At 36.7% G+C, this 15,511-nt stretch overlaps 1 protein-coding gene and 1 long non-coding RNA gene across 2 annotated transcripts in view; one reads left to right on the forward strand and one right to left on the reverse strand.

Annotated features, from left to right (window-relative positions):
• Positions 1 to 492: 492 nt before the first annotated feature.
• Positions 493 to 15,511, reverse strand: part of LOC140149739 (medium-chain acyl-CoA ligase ACSF2, mitochondrial-like) — a 49,025-nt gene continuing 34,006 nt past the window's right edge. Inside the window, exons 14-18 of the mRNA XM_072171797.1 lie at positions 2,815 to 2,901; positions 2,364 to 2,416; positions 2,125 to 2,182; positions 1,873 to 1,944; positions 493 to 1,438 (exon numbers count right to left, since the gene is read on the reverse strand). Of these exons, the coding sequence (XP_072027898.1) occupies positions 1,388 to 1,438; positions 1,873 to 1,944; positions 2,125 to 2,182; positions 2,364 to 2,416; positions 2,815 to 2,901 (321 nt within the window). The 3' untranslated portion in view covers positions 493 to 1,387. The remainder of the gene's footprint in view (positions 1,439 to 1,872; positions 1,945 to 2,124; positions 2,183 to 2,363; positions 2,417 to 2,814; positions 2,902 to 15,511) is intronic.
• LOC140149738 (uncharacterized) lies at positions 9,260 to 13,892 on the forward strand. The gene is made up of 3 exons (XR_011858718.1): positions 9,260 to 9,364; positions 12,590 to 12,777; positions 13,836 to 13,892. It is a non-coding gene; the product is annotated as an uncharacterized lncRNA (long non-coding RNA).

The following is a 15,511-nucleotide window of genomic DNA, read 5'->3' on the forward strand; positions in this document are numbered from 1 at the left end:
GAAGCTTAACTGGCGTTTTTTGATTTTCTTGTAAGTGTCTATTTTGATTGACACAGTGGACGTGAGTGTCGAAATTCTTTGTCTGCAACAATTACTTACAGTTTACTTGTAAAACCTTTACTTTCTAAAAGTGCCTATTTTGATTGACACGGTTGATGTGAGAGTCGAAATTCTTTATCTGCAACCATTTAAAGCTATTTTTAAAATCAAGCATTGCCCTTTATTTAACGAAAATCTTATTCATTAATGCTCTGCGTGCTAGCCATGCGCTTCAACGGAAAAAGTTGAAGTTTTGAAATATTTTCTCAAAATATCAAGGGCTATCTTAAAATCTACTGGACCAATACTAGGCTTGTTTGTACTCATTTTAATGCATTTTTCATGCTTATTCCAAATATGGGCATGAAAATTTACATTTCTGAAATATTTGAATTTTGAAATTTTTTTGAAACATGTCGTCTGCAGTCGACACCCGCGTGAAGAGAGTTAAGGGGTCGGCCAAGGTTTGAACAATTTTAACAACAATGGAAGAGGAGTATCCCCTGTTAACTGTGAATTTTTGCCTAGAAATATTGGATCACAGGTACAAAATTGATGGGGGGAAACGTGAAACGTAGAGGAGGCGTTACAGAAATGCATCTCCTTCAGGTTTATCGTCATTGTCAACACCACTTAGGGCCTACCTCCTGGTACATATTTTTTGTGTGGCATGAGACCACTTCGGACATACCAAAAGGCTTTCTGAAAACGAGGAATATCCTTTTGATATGAAATAATTTTGATTTTTTTTTGTTGAAATTCGGTGTATAATACAAATTTTATGTCAAATTTTTAAAAATTGATATTTTCGATATTTTTTATTTACAGTTCTCGAAGTAAATTTTATAAATCCAATGTTATGTACTTAAACTGCACGTTACCTAGGAAACATCACAGCATAGGTTGTGGTCAATAGGCTGTAATAGAGATTAAATCGTTTAAATCGGAACATTTTTAATCTTGTACCTGTGTGGCTAAACAAAATGACCACGACCCAAAATGTGACCTTTTTGCTTGTAACTCAAGAACGGTATGTCACAGGTAGGTCAAACTATACCTTTTCTGAATCCTTGCAATGAGAGAAATAATTTGGTCTGCTTGTCAACCAGATTTGAGCAACTTTGAAATTTGACCACTGTGTTGACCTTAATCCTTGAATATGGCCGGAGTGCCGGTAATTATTTTTTGTTAACATCTTGAATGTGTTATAGGACCATAAAAGGAAGCTAAAATATTTGGTTTGGTAGTGTCCTGGGAGGTCATCATTAAATTCAGTTTTGTAATTATCATCATAAATCTAGTGTTAATTATGACTCATTTATACATTTCTCTTGACAATTTCTCAGTCCTATAATCCAAGTATTGTTTTAGCTTGTTCAGCAATCTTCCTTCTGTTAAACTGGAAAAAACGCACAGATAGATAATAATCATTTTTAGTCAAATTATTGTGTTCCAGTTGAGGGTCTATAAAAATATGATATTTAATTATTGTCGGTTTTGACAATCACACTTGTCTTTGCACGGAGCAACCATTTAAACAAAGACATGCGTATTTCAATATAGATGAGTTGACTTCTGACGTCATTGTCTGGTAGTATGCGCGCGCATTATCACAATTTGCATTGTTCCTTGACTGGCAGTATGCAAGAACATCATATTTTGTTCAGGGCTCTTGCTTATAATTAAAACTCCCGCCACGTCACAATAAGGCTATTGAACAGTGTAGTATAGTTGTATGCACTTCGCTCAAGCATATCGATATACCAGTCCCTTGTCTTTGTTGATAAAAATTGAGATCAATTCATATATACGTTGAGTATAAAGATTACTTACTTTGCCCGTCTCCGTTGTTGGAAAGGCATCCTCCATGAAGAGTATGTACTTTGGAACAAGAAAATCGGATACCTAAAAACAAGAAGATGATTACATCAAAAAATAGAATTATCATTTTAAACATCATCACGCTCCATTGTTCATACATTTAAATATTACTATTTTAAAAGCAGGAGATTAAAAGCATGCGCACATTTCCAGTTTTTAGTGTTTATATTTGTTTTAGTATATTTTTGTCTAAAACTGACCCACCTTGCCTCTGCAAAATTCCTTCAACTCATCTGAGGTAACTTTGGCAAGAGGATGACGTCTGAAAAAAAATGATGAAATATATACTATTTAAAAAAAAGTAAATAAAGCAAACAAATTATAACATGAACATTTATTATTGATATCCATAGCAAGAAAATGATCATGGATGTTCATCGGTTTAAATACATGTATAATTTATAATAAATATGATTGAGCAATTCTTAAACGTCTTTTTTTACCTGATACAGGCACACACTTCTTCAGAAGTCCGCTCATCAGGAACTCCTACAACCTAATTGAACAAAATTCGACATTAAAATATAGCTCAAATGCAGGACAAAAGATGATGGGGGTTGTTATAAAGGAGTGAAATTCGGGGGAGGGAGGAAATTGTGTGAGTTTATAGTCAAGAGACAAAATTTTGGGAATCTTGAATTACTTTCAACCAGATTTACTGAATTATTGCATTACTATAGGAGGTTTAACATTAGGCGTAATCATCGTGATTTACGCATAGAGACGAAAACCAGATTATACCACAAAGCACTCTTATTATACCTGTAACATGACTGACGTGATTCGCCGAGAGCTTTGCACTGAAAATACAGCGACAACGTCGCCCTCTACCGTTAGTACAATACAAAGGGCAGTTTATAGTTATGTGATGTTCGTAGGTATGCACCTTCTTACCATGACATTACTGACTGCAGGATGTTCGTCTAAGACTTTCTCCAAGTTACCAGGCGCTATGTTGATCCCTTCTTTGATGATGCGTTCCTGTATAAAGATATAATGATCTCGAATTCTGAACTGGTTTTAAAGGCTACACACCTATACACACACTTCCAAACACCTACCAACATATGGGTGGTAAGTTGCCATTTGGTCTAATACCATTTAGTCTAATACCCATTTCGTCTACATCCGTTTGATCTAAACCCACAATAATCATTTGAACCAATAACCATTTTGTCTGATAAACTTTTCGACCAAAAATCATTTAATCTAATAATCAATAAGTCTAAAATCATTAATCCAATAACCATTTGGTCTAATAACCATCTGGTCTATGAAGTCTAATAGCCATTTGGTCTAATACCCATTTGATGTACAAACTATTTGGTCTAACAAGCATTTAGTCTACGAACCAATTGGCCTACAAACCGATTTGTCTAATAGCACGTGTGAGGCTATGTAGGGGCAGGGGTTACCCTGGTTTTAAGGAGGGCGCAACTGCCCTAGGGGTTCCATAGACAATATAATAGGCTTTTGTGGTATTCCACATAACTCTTATATGCATATGACAAAACCAGGAAAACCAACTTTGTTTTAATGTTAGAATTGTAAAGAAGAACAAATGGCCCGGCAAAATACCCACAGGCCGCATGTCTTATTCTTCTTCATTATAAACAATAAAATAAATACTAATTCAACTGAAAATGTCGGGGAAATTATGCATAAGATTTGATAAATGTAGTACGTACGTCCCAGTGGGCACAGGTTAGGATTTCGACGTTGTATCAACGTTGATACAACGTCGAAATCTAACCTAACCAGATTTCAACCTGATTTCAACCTAGAGATTGGTTGAAATCAGGTTGAAATTTCAACGTCGATACAACGTTGAAATTTCAACCTGATTTCAACCAACTTTCAATGCAAAATGGTTTAAAATTTAGCACAGGTTTCAATGGGAATATGTCGAATCATGCTATGGCATGCCATGATTAGGAGGTGAACAAACTTTTTGTGATCCAAAAAATTGCAATTGCCAATGCAAATTTTGGCAATAAAAATGCGACATACTTTTGGTCATAACTTTGTAATTATTTAACCTGCAGACATGGTTGAACCATCATATTTTAAAGAAAATTGCCATCTTTCATTTAATTGCATTTGTAAGGAGATATTCTAAAGTTCAAAATTTTATGATTCTACCTAGCTTGGTAGGCCTACTGCTGGGAGCATAGATAGGTGAACCCTAGGCCCTAGACTACGTCCTAGTCATGTTCATGTCATGTGCATGATGTGCTAGGTCGTGTATTAAATGATTTTATATTAAACATTACGTTACCGGCAGGGGAGTCTAGGTTGTAACTCCGTCAAGTTTTTTGATGATTTAACATAAATTTCAATGTCAATAACAATAATTTATGAAGAAAAAGATGCAGGGCCCAGGGGCCTATATATATGGCTAGGCGTATTAGTAGTACCAGTAATATTTAGTTAGTAATGTTAGGGCTAGGCTAGTGGAATTTGTTGAATAAAGTTCTTTTCAAATAAATAGGGCTTTGGGCTCAGATAGCGACGTTTTCACGTAGGCCCCCTATTTTGTGTGGGACCTGAGAGCACTAGTACGAGGAACCCACCGTAATACCGTACTTAGCTCTGCTAGTACGGTATGGGTTGATGTGTATGCAGAAAGCGAGTGCAACGTAATTTCAATTAGAGCCATCAATAAACAGTACAAGGCTCCAGAAGCTTAAATATCTGCATGTTAATTACACGGGTTGTTGTACTTCTTACCTAAACGTGCATGGCTGAAATTGTAATTAATACTCCATTATGAATCCAGAAAAAAATAAGTTTCCAGAGCACACAATTTCAATGCAACTTCAACTTTTAAGGGTTCATACCACTAAATCCGCCTGTGAAGCGGTTTCCGGTAAAAGTTTATCACGACTATAGTCCCAACTTTGCATAAAAATTGAAGAAAATCGGTACAATATTAACAATTTTAGTGTTAAAAATCGTGTTTTACTAGATTTTGTGAATGTGATCTCTGAAAATTTGAAAAGAAAATGCAAAAAATTGAGTGATGTTTACGATTATGGGCGCATGAACACACGAGGTCAAAACGCGGTTAGCAGTCGGATGTAAACACGGGAAAATCTGGCCTTTTTATATAACGCTAATTTTCTCAAAAAGTAGACGGAAAATGTTGTGTCATTTTCAGATATGTTATGCAGAATTTTGTCCTGATTAAAATGATATCAAATATGTATTTTAAAGTAAGAGGTAACTCGACTTATGGCCTAAAACGCAACCCCTATTTTGCACGTAAAGTCTATGGAAAGCTATTTTGTGTTATGTACCCTTTAAGGAGCAATTCCATGCGTTTTTCGCGCGTCTTTATCTATTTAAAATGCACGCGAAGAAATGAGGAAGGACATCAACAAGCGCGTGCATGGACGCCGCCATGTTTTTCGCTGTACGTGCGTTTTCCGCGAATAGGCTTACTTTTATTTCCAATTTAATAAAAGTTCCGATTTTGGTAGAAGTTTGAAACCTTTTGATATGAATAATGAAGAGTTTCAAAATATTGAAAACATTGTTTATTGGTGTTTAAATTACAAAGAGGTTTTTCAAATTCATTGTTCTTTTTTTAGCTAAATTTTGTCATTTAAACTCAAGTTTTGGCCTTCATATTTAATAAAATTGCATAAAAAATTCGATTTTAAGATATTTAAGTTTCTAGTTTACTTTATTTATACCACTGTTCAGTATTGTAAATTGTTATAACACTCAAAGTTAAATTCATATTCATATTTAATTTGAAATAGCCATTCATTGCATATGGTTTTTGGACAAAACGGGTTAAAACGGACGCTGGAGGGGAGGGGGGAGGTAGGCCTATTTGATTGTCATTGTTTGACTTGTTAAATAGTCAGCATGTATAATATAATGTTTTAATTTTGAAGTTATGTACTTGTAGAAGATGTTCAAGTGACTTTTATTCTTAACATCAATTGTTATCTTCATGAAAATTACAAATCTGCAACTATAGTGCGTTCATGTGCGTCAAAATGACGAAAAATGGCAATTGTCGGTTATCATGCTTGTATTTGAAATCGCCAGTGTATCTAAAGTATAAAAGAAAATAACCTAAATTTTTTTAAATTAATTCAAAACTTAGTGAAAAAGATAACAAAATCATTTTCAAGGCCTAAAACGATGTTTTAGCCTCTTCAAGGGTTCATACCACTAAATCCGCCTGTGAAGCGGTTTCCGGTAAAAGTTTATCACGACTATAGTCCCAACTTTGCATAAAAATTGAAGAAAATCGGTACAATATTAAAAATTTTAGTGTTAAAAATCGTGTTTTACTAGATTTTGTGAATGTGATCTCTGAAAATTTGAAAAGAAAATGCAAAAATTTGAGTGATGTTTACGATTATGGGCGCATGAACACACGAGGTCAAAACGCGGTTAGCAGTCGGATGTAAACACGGGAAAATCTGGCCTTTTTATATAACGCTAATTTTCTCAAAAAGTAGACGGAAAATGTTGTGTCATTTTCAGATATGTTATGCAGAATTTTGTCCTGATTAAAATGATATCAAATATATATTTTAAAGTAAGAGGTAACTCGACTTATGGCCTAAAACGCAACCCCTATTTTGCACGTAAAGTCTATGGAAAGCTATTTTGTGTTATGTACCCTTAATGCCGTAAATATGAAATATCACATGATCAGATGTCACGTGGTACATGTCAGCGCTACGTCATTGGCTCTGTGGCAAAGCGATGACGTCACTTTGTTTATAGGCTGTTTTGTTACTTGGATTTTAGTCCCGTAAGCTTGCACGTACCGAATTTTTTAGATGCGTTTTTCATCTTTTTTGGTGATTGTACATACAATGCAGCATATGGTTCTTTTAATAAGTAACGCAGGATTAGTTTGATGAACAATTTAGAGTGAGTATATGTGCATTTTACTGACAATCGACGCACTAAATCTGAGATGCCTCTTCTGTGCAAACTTAAAATAGGGCAGCGTCAATAACGAAAATGTCATACCGATAAATGACACGTCTGTTTTGCCCGGTTTTTTTAAGTTTGCCTTGCGAACTACTGAGAGCACATCAGATATCTAATTGCATTTTGAATACGAGGAATGTCCTTCTAATATCAAATAATATTTATTTTGTGAAATTCGATATAGGGCCTACTAATATTTTATATACATATACATAATATTTTATGGCAAATGATTATCATTAAATATCGATATTTTTGAAACAGTCCTCGAAGTAAATTGTATAAATTTAATGATATGTGGGAAAAATCTATATCTTCAATATGAAAGGTCAAAACTTTCAATTGATGGTCGGCTTTTCATCCATCCCAGGTACATACACTTAAATTAGGATTTCGTGATCCTATCATCCTCTTTTTATGATATTTATCAATACCGGTAGTTAATAATCCACGAAAAAAGCGTATTCCCAAAATTTCAGTTGATTCCGATTTTGCGTTAGCGAGTTATGCATGATTATGTGTAGGCCTATGATACTGGTCTATATAGGCCATTGTTGTAATTTAAATTTGACGATATTTTTGCTAAACAAATTAATCTGCAAGAAAATTTTGGTACATAAACAGTATGTAGCCAGAGGTTTCCAGTGGTATAAAAATCTCAACTTTTTCGGAGAAAAGTGGGGATGACCGGATTAGGCTTTGAATCACGAAATGCCCTTTTAGTACCGGTACCGTATTCATTCCAATAAGCGCCCAGGGCGCTTAACAAAGTCATTTTGGGTGGGCGCTTATTTTTTACCTAGTTTACCTAATTTTTTCGTAAGGGGTGTTGAATAGAGACAAATTTATGTATGTTTTATTCCTGAGACGTTCTAGTAGCAATTCTGATGTAGAAAATGTATTGCAAGTTTACACAGGACTTGTAGTCCTCATCAGCTATTTCACCGTATCGACGTCTATCTGTCACTTCAACACTGATGGTATAGCAAATTGGAAATTTCATGGGTGGGCGCTTATTAGGGCACGGGCGCTTATTGGAACGAATACGGTACATGTCATTCGATTTATTAAGTTTACTTTGAGGACTGTTAAATGTCAAAAGTTGCAATTTTTAATAATTTGCCCTAATTTGTTTTATTGTATCGCGACTAAATCGAATTTATAAATATCAGAAGGACATCCTCCGTATTCAAAATTTTCGATATGCCTGATGTGCTTTCAGGTCTCACAAAAAATCTGTGCAAAGGTATAGAGCCATTTGAACAGGGGCATTTTGTATACAAAGTGTAGGAATTTTTTTTAGTATTGTGCACCCGGAAGAAGACCTTAAAAACCTTTTCTATATGGCCTATATTACTGAGATGTCATACAGGTTTATACCAGCCGGATGGATCCCGGTTCCTAAGCTAAAGACGTTTGGAATTTTTAACTTTTTCACGTAATCTCTGTATTAATTAAGGACTGAAATTTCATTTGAGTTTCAATTTTGGGGAACTTAAGGGAAGTAGAATGGGCTAGGTCCAAGACCCCTCCAATAATTTTTCCAAAAAAATTTTTTGCATTATTTTGTTTAAGTGGATCATAAACTATCAGGTCAGCCAGATAAAATTATAAATTTCCTTTTTGAAATACGAATTTGAGGGGAATTTCATCTCTTTCAATTAAAAAACGAAATTTATGGCAGCATTGGCTTTCTATACATAGTCTCCTCTGCAACCAGTTTGGTTACGCTCCCTCTGCTTGTCGCTGATTCAGCTGTGCCAGGACCGCGACACTCCGGAGGACAGAAAAATGTGACTCTCGTGCTAGTCTCCTACACAACCAGTTAATTATGTGGTTGTTTATACCGCATACAGTCTGGCCCGCGCCCGAGACTAGCACGAGAGTCACATTTTCTGTCCTCACATCGGTATAGGCCGTCTGCACGTTAATTGTACGGAGTGTCGCTTCTCTATCTTTTTTTCTCGGGCTGTGCTGTGGCTGTACGTACTGATACCCATAAAGCATCTTCTTCTTCTTCCTTGTAAGTGCCTACCTCATATGTATGAGTATTATCGCACTGCGTACAGACAAGCTGTACTTATTTTTACTCTGGAACCTAGAGTAGATTGAGTGTATTTTGAAGTACAGTCAACAGTACCGGGATGATCCCCTGCTCTTTTCGAATAGCCTGTGACGTTCTTTTACGTGCACACTACATTAATGTGAGAAAATATGCATGTACACGGGACCGACAGCTTAAAGTGCCCTCCGAAGCACTAAGCAAGTAGAGTGAAGTGCCTTGCTCAAGGACACAAAGAGCCGGACCTGGGATTCGAACCCTTGACCCTTGGATTCACAGTCCTACGCCTTAACCGCTAGGCCACGCTCTCCTCATCATCGGCTATTCTGTCTAAATTCTAGTGAAATTCATCCACCAATATTACTTTTCGATCACGGAGAAAGAAAGAGGCGTCTTTAGCAGCTATATCCTTTTGAAGTAAGTACTTCTACAAATATCAAAGTGTGACGTGTTTTCAGTTAAGCTTATCCCAGCCCGGCCCCAGGCAAACCTAGTCACGATTATCGCACTTTCAGTTTCCCACGCGTTTGAACGGGAATTGGATTGCGTACTTTTTCGATGTCTAGTGAGCAAATTTTTTTTTTTTTTTGAGAAAATGATGTCAAATTTTCTATTCTGTATTGTTTGGTAATAATGTCTTTTGCCAATAGTATGTTTAAAATTGTAATTTTGTGTTTTTGATCGCAAAGATCGGATATTTTCGTTCCCGATTCGAATTCTGAACCCTTCGCAAGGGTGCCGATTTCGGCACAACTTTGACGATAATTTTGCCTTTTTGGACACTAAAATGCTTTCGATCCTTAATTTTGTTTCAACCGAGTCTTAAATTAGCAAGCACCATAAGGTTGGTACCACTTTTATATACATTGATAAAATTTTAAAGATTTTTTTTCAAGTTTCTAACCGGCGCAAATCGTTAAGTGTGTATTTCCCATTGACATCCAAAATGGGAAATACGAGTCTGATGGACATAGGAACGGCGTCCATGAGACTCAGCGAGTCTAGGCAAACCTTAGTTAACACATTTGCTAGTCAGCCAAATTCGCCGAAAATGTCAATGCAAATTTACATAGAAATTTAAAACAACTGGCCGAAGAAGGAAACCTACATAAATATGTTTTCTATACTTCACTTGACCCAAATATATGATTTTTTATGGTGATAAGACAATCGCACATGGAATTTTAGAGGGATTTTGATAGCAGTTCCATTAAAAAAAGCTGCTATAATTATAAATAAAGACTAAAGCCTCCAGCATACTTTCCTGCCGCTTGCCGCAGCGGCAAGCGGCAGGACGTTTCAACCAATGACAAGCCTTTATTGTGTCCGTTTGTCTGCAATGTGCGTGCGCCACGCCGCTCAGCGGCAAGCGGCAGGGTAGTATGAAACCAGCATATTAAGACTTCCATGACTAAGATCTAGAAACACCCCGAAATGCCGTTATGGGAATTTTGCTAGCTGAATCTTTTGATGAAAGTCAATCTTTGACAAGATGTAATTTTGCTACGGAAAGTGCTATGAAAAAAGGGTTTCATTTTGGCTTTGTTTACTCAAGGGCTTTAATTTGATATATAAAATGATGCAGTTTGATGGCAAATTTGAATTCACCTAGCATACCTATAACTTATAGTACATGTATTTATAGCATCATAGCATGCTAATTTAATATACATGTATGATGTAGTAGGTATGAAAGGTGAATTAAAATTTGCCATCAAACTGCATCATTTTATATATCAAATTAAAGCCATTGAGTAAAGAAAGCCAAAACTGAAACCTTTTTGTCATAGCACTTTCCGTAGCAAAGTTACATATTGTCAAAGATTGACTTTCATCAAAAAGATTCAGCTAACAAAACAGCGTTTCTGTGGTGTTTCTAGATCTTAGTCTCATGATGATAGCAGCTTTTCTATGTGGAACTGCTATCAAAATCCTCTAAAATTACATGTGTGAGTGTCTCATCACCATAAAAAATCATTTGGGTCAAGTGAAGTATAGACAACATATTTATGTAGGTTTCCTTGACCTAGCTGTTCTAAAATACATTTCTAAGTAAATATCTATTGTGTTTGGGCCCTGGTCTAGGCGAATTTGGCTGACAAGCAAATGTGTTAACTAAGGTTTGCCTCTCATACCTACAGTACTTATAGGGAGCGATCATTATTTACGACAGGGGATGGTCATTTTGAGGATCGAGGTACCCAAAATTTTTTGGGATCTTGAGGGGAACACAAATTTTTTTGTTGAACCAGGAGAGGAAATGTTGTTAAAGACCCATTCAGTGATCCCAGCGTTTACAAAAATGAAAATGATTTATAAATTGCTTAAAAGTCAAGGATAAGTCATTCAAATTAGGGGGCTGGCATTTTCTTTGGAACGGGCTCCGCACACTTTCTCCGTGTCATAGTTCCAGCGACAAATAATTTTTCTTGAGTCTGTGTAGTTGGAAGGTGGGGGTCATAAAAAATTTTGACCCGCGATAGGGGGGGGTCATTAAAAAAATTTGCCCGCGATAGGGGGGTCATAAAAAAATTGACTCTGGTCACCGACATATTTGGGCCCCCCCCTTCCGAAGAATGCCAGCCCCCTTATCATGTGGTATTTTTGAAATGACAAATTTGGCAAAAAATGAAGAAAACGGCATTGCTGGAAGGCTGTGGAAGCCCCATTCAAATACATGTCGCTATAATTTAGAATTACAGATCTGTGTAAAATGTATATATTGTCTTAAAATACATGGCTTTCGGCTGAACCACTGCAGGCTATGTTTACATTTTTATCTATGACAATTAACAAAGGTACCAAAATCTGAATTAAGATTTTTTTACGATCGTCCGGATGAGCAAATCACTGAATGGAGAAATTCGGGAAAACAAGGGGAAACTGGTTTAATTCCCATTCATGTAAGCTGCCAGTTCGAGGCTATCCCCGCACATAGTGCATGGCCGAACCATGTACATGTAAGTAGCGTAACATTGGTTTGTACAGGGCTTTTCAGTTCAAGCTCGAGTTCAAGTCAATTTTCACAGAAAATACCAATTTGCTTAAGAAATCCCCCTGCAAGAAATCAAACGTTAATTGTTTGATCAATAGGTACCGTATTTATCTAATAAATTATGGCATGTATTGTTTTGTGATTTCCCTATTGATTAGAAAGCCTAAGGTCATCGTCCCCCTTCGTGTCCGAGGGGTGAGATGGAACAGCTAAATATCGCCAATTAAGCAACCAATGGGAAGAATGGATCTAAGTGAGAAATATCCCACCGTCAGGCCTTGTTCCGGGCCTTTATCATATGGGTGTCTATCGTGCTACAGTGGGAATTTATTGTGTACATTTTACAATAAGCCCAATCAGCATTGGAAGTTTGCAATGCATTGCGGGACAGTTTTTGCATTGTTATGACACTTTGGAAATGGGGGCCCCACATTTACAAAAAGTCGGCATCAATACAATTGCAACCCCTCTATCTCGGCAACAAAATTTTATGACCCCCACTACCAATACACCTTACCCCCCGAAAAAGGCTAAAATTTTTGCCCCCCGTATATTTGAGCCCCCCTTCTGAAGAAAATGACAGCCCACAATTTTGGCAGTAAGTGTTATAATTATACAGAATTGTTTTACTGTTTTACTACTTCCAGATGGCAGAGCTTACTCCAGGCATGGCAGTGGTCAATGTGTTTCCAAGTATACTGGATATGGAGAAGACATAAATAGTTTGCAAAACTATGTAGAATGGATGATTTTTACAGTGGGGCAGAACAGGTTTAGATGTGATCAAACAAGACCATGAATGGCACACACCACTGACACTAGAAAGCCATTGTAGGTAAGAACAGTTATTCCAGTATATATTTCTTTTTATGTTGCATGTCCAGTGGCGTGAGCTACATGTATGGGGTTGTGGTGCCCAGGGCAAGGATACAAACTTTTCACAGCTTGTACCTCAATAGATACACTACAAAAAGAAACATTAATAACAGGTACCGGTATTTCATTTGGTTTATGTAATTTGAGAAAGTTTATATTTTCATCAACACCTTTTTAATCTATCATCATTTCAAAACCTGGCGCCCAGGGCATGTGTCACCCTGCCCCTAGCTATGCCACTGCATGTCTCTGATTGCCATGGTTGCATGCTTATCAAAACTGAGATAAATTTTGGCCCTTACTGGGATATGGCTTTTTTCTCTTGTGTGCAAAATATTACATCCCAAGTTCACGATGAGTGCAAGCATGGTGTACATACGGACAGGGTAAAACGTGGAATTATATAGGTAAATACCATAATTAACACTTGGTAATTTTGTGGATTGCAGTTAATACAAATAACTAGAAGCAAAATCAGTTTTCCGGAACTAGGAAAGGTGGGGCTGGGGTGGCACCCCCCAATTAAAGCGCCACAGTATCTTAACTCCATTTGTGGTGAAAATGAGATTTTGATAATGATATGAAAATTAAGCTGTCAGTGCCTACTTTTAATGGACACAAAATCATATGTACATCATGGTTTGTATTTACACAGTACACTCAAACTAGTTATTTCATACCTGCCAACTGTCCCTATTTAATAGGGACTGTCCCTATTTTTACAGAAACAAATAGCATAAAAGAGAGCAATTTTACCATGTGTCCCTATTTTTGCAAAAATATGACTGCAGTAAGGTATAGAAAATTCAGGAATGTCCCTATTTTCAGATTTTTTTCTCACATTTGTCCCTATTTGTGAGGTCTTAGGGTTGGCAGGTATGCTATTTTGAGTTAAGATGTTGTGTTGCTGAGCCCTTGATTTCTTGTTGACAATTTACACATTGATTTGGAAATAGTGTTTTAGGAATTTCACAGAGGTATATGTCAATAATAATTGTATTTTTGTTCTGTCCACAGCACGCACACTTCACACTTGCTTCAAAACTGGATGTGGCTACTGTTACAAAAGCCTGCATCTTAAAAATAAGGAATACATTTACAGGTTTTTCTATCCCACAAAACTTGGAGCTACTTTCCTCAAGCCACACCAAGCTTCACCACTTTCTTCTTCTTCTTCTTCTTGGATACCGCTTTACAATGACTAAGTTTTGATTTGTCAAATGAGCTACTAGGAGCAGCTTGAACTATTAAAAGCATTCATATGATCAAGGTTAAACTTGGCTTTTGCTTTCATCAGGCATCATTGTGAACTGATGGTGGTGACAAATTGAACGCATGAATAGTGAGACAATGGAAAACCTTTTTGATGCATGTTTTATAAAGTGAAAGTTGACTTTACATTTGTGAGCAAAAGGTGAAAGTAAGCTGAGGTGAAGCTTGACCTCCAATAATGACAATATAAGTGGTTGAGGTGAACAAGGTTGAATGCTTCAGGTTGGCTTAAACATGCTGAATGACCTTTACATTAAAGGCAACTGTTTTGTGAATTTATGGGCTGTCATTTTCTTCAGAAAGGTTCATGAATATACTTGGGGTCATAACAATTGTATACCAAAGAATAGTGAGGGTCAAATTTTTTTTTATACCAAAAATAGGGAGATACCAAAAATAGGAAGGTTATAAAATTACTACAGTTTCTGTGAAAGAAGAACAGCACTTGTTTACATTTTGAGAGTGTGCACGGTGTAAACACAGAAATAGGGTTCTGATTAGCTGATTCAATCATCTGACAATCATAACAACAACAGATGCGGTAATCTGATTGGCCAATTACGCATCAAAACGTTGGTTGGCACAAACAAAGCTCTGCATTATGTCCCTCATTAACGGGTGCTCGCATCAATCTGAGCAAGCTGCCATACTTCTCTGAAACCAAGTGTAAGGGCATGTGACTATTAAACATTTTGGGTGCCGGACTGCCCTACATGCATATTTACACTCTCCACCACACATTTTGCACCATCTTTAGTTACAACGACAAATGTTTCCGTACTGTGGTCACCTTTCCATCAAGCACACATTTCCTAATTTTTTTTGGACAATTTGTTTCTGGTATGCGTGCAGAAGGGTGGTCATAAAAATATTCTGCCTAAAATTGGGGAGGGGGGGTGCCACAAAATGTTCAGCCCACGATGGAGGGGGTTCATAAAAATTGACTCTGGTCACCAACATAATCATGACCCGTCCCTGCCCAAGAAAATAACAGCCCTTAGCAGCCACATATATCTGGCTACACACCTGGTCAACTTAACAACCAAAAGTTAATGGTAAACTTATTTTGTTATACCTTGTATATATCCCTTTTGTAGGCATTCTGTATTATCATTAGTAGTTATATCAATGCTATTGTTGATAGTCAAGTAATTGCCATATTAATGAGTGTATTTTTGTATTGCACAGAGCATAGTCAGCACAGTGCATGTTCCTCTGTGCGTGTAGCATGCTGACAAGGGCATTCTGTGTGTATTGCATGGTTTGAATTAACCATTTTATTTTAGGAGCTTCAACAAACATGTATTTATAATAAAAGTCAGAAATTAATCAACTATTTGGCATGTGACGATCATTAAACTCACCACAGCCTTTGATAAGGTTTAAAAACAGACCAAAGTGAGGTTGATTCATCTGGTGCC

Source organism: Amphiura filiformis, chromosome 4, assembly GCF_039555335.1.
Source record: "Amphiura filiformis chromosome 4, Afil_fr2py, whole genome shotgun sequence".
Taxonomy (NCBI): domain Eukaryota; kingdom Metazoa; phylum Echinodermata; class Ophiuroidea; order Amphilepidida; family Amphiuridae; genus Amphiura; species Amphiura filiformis.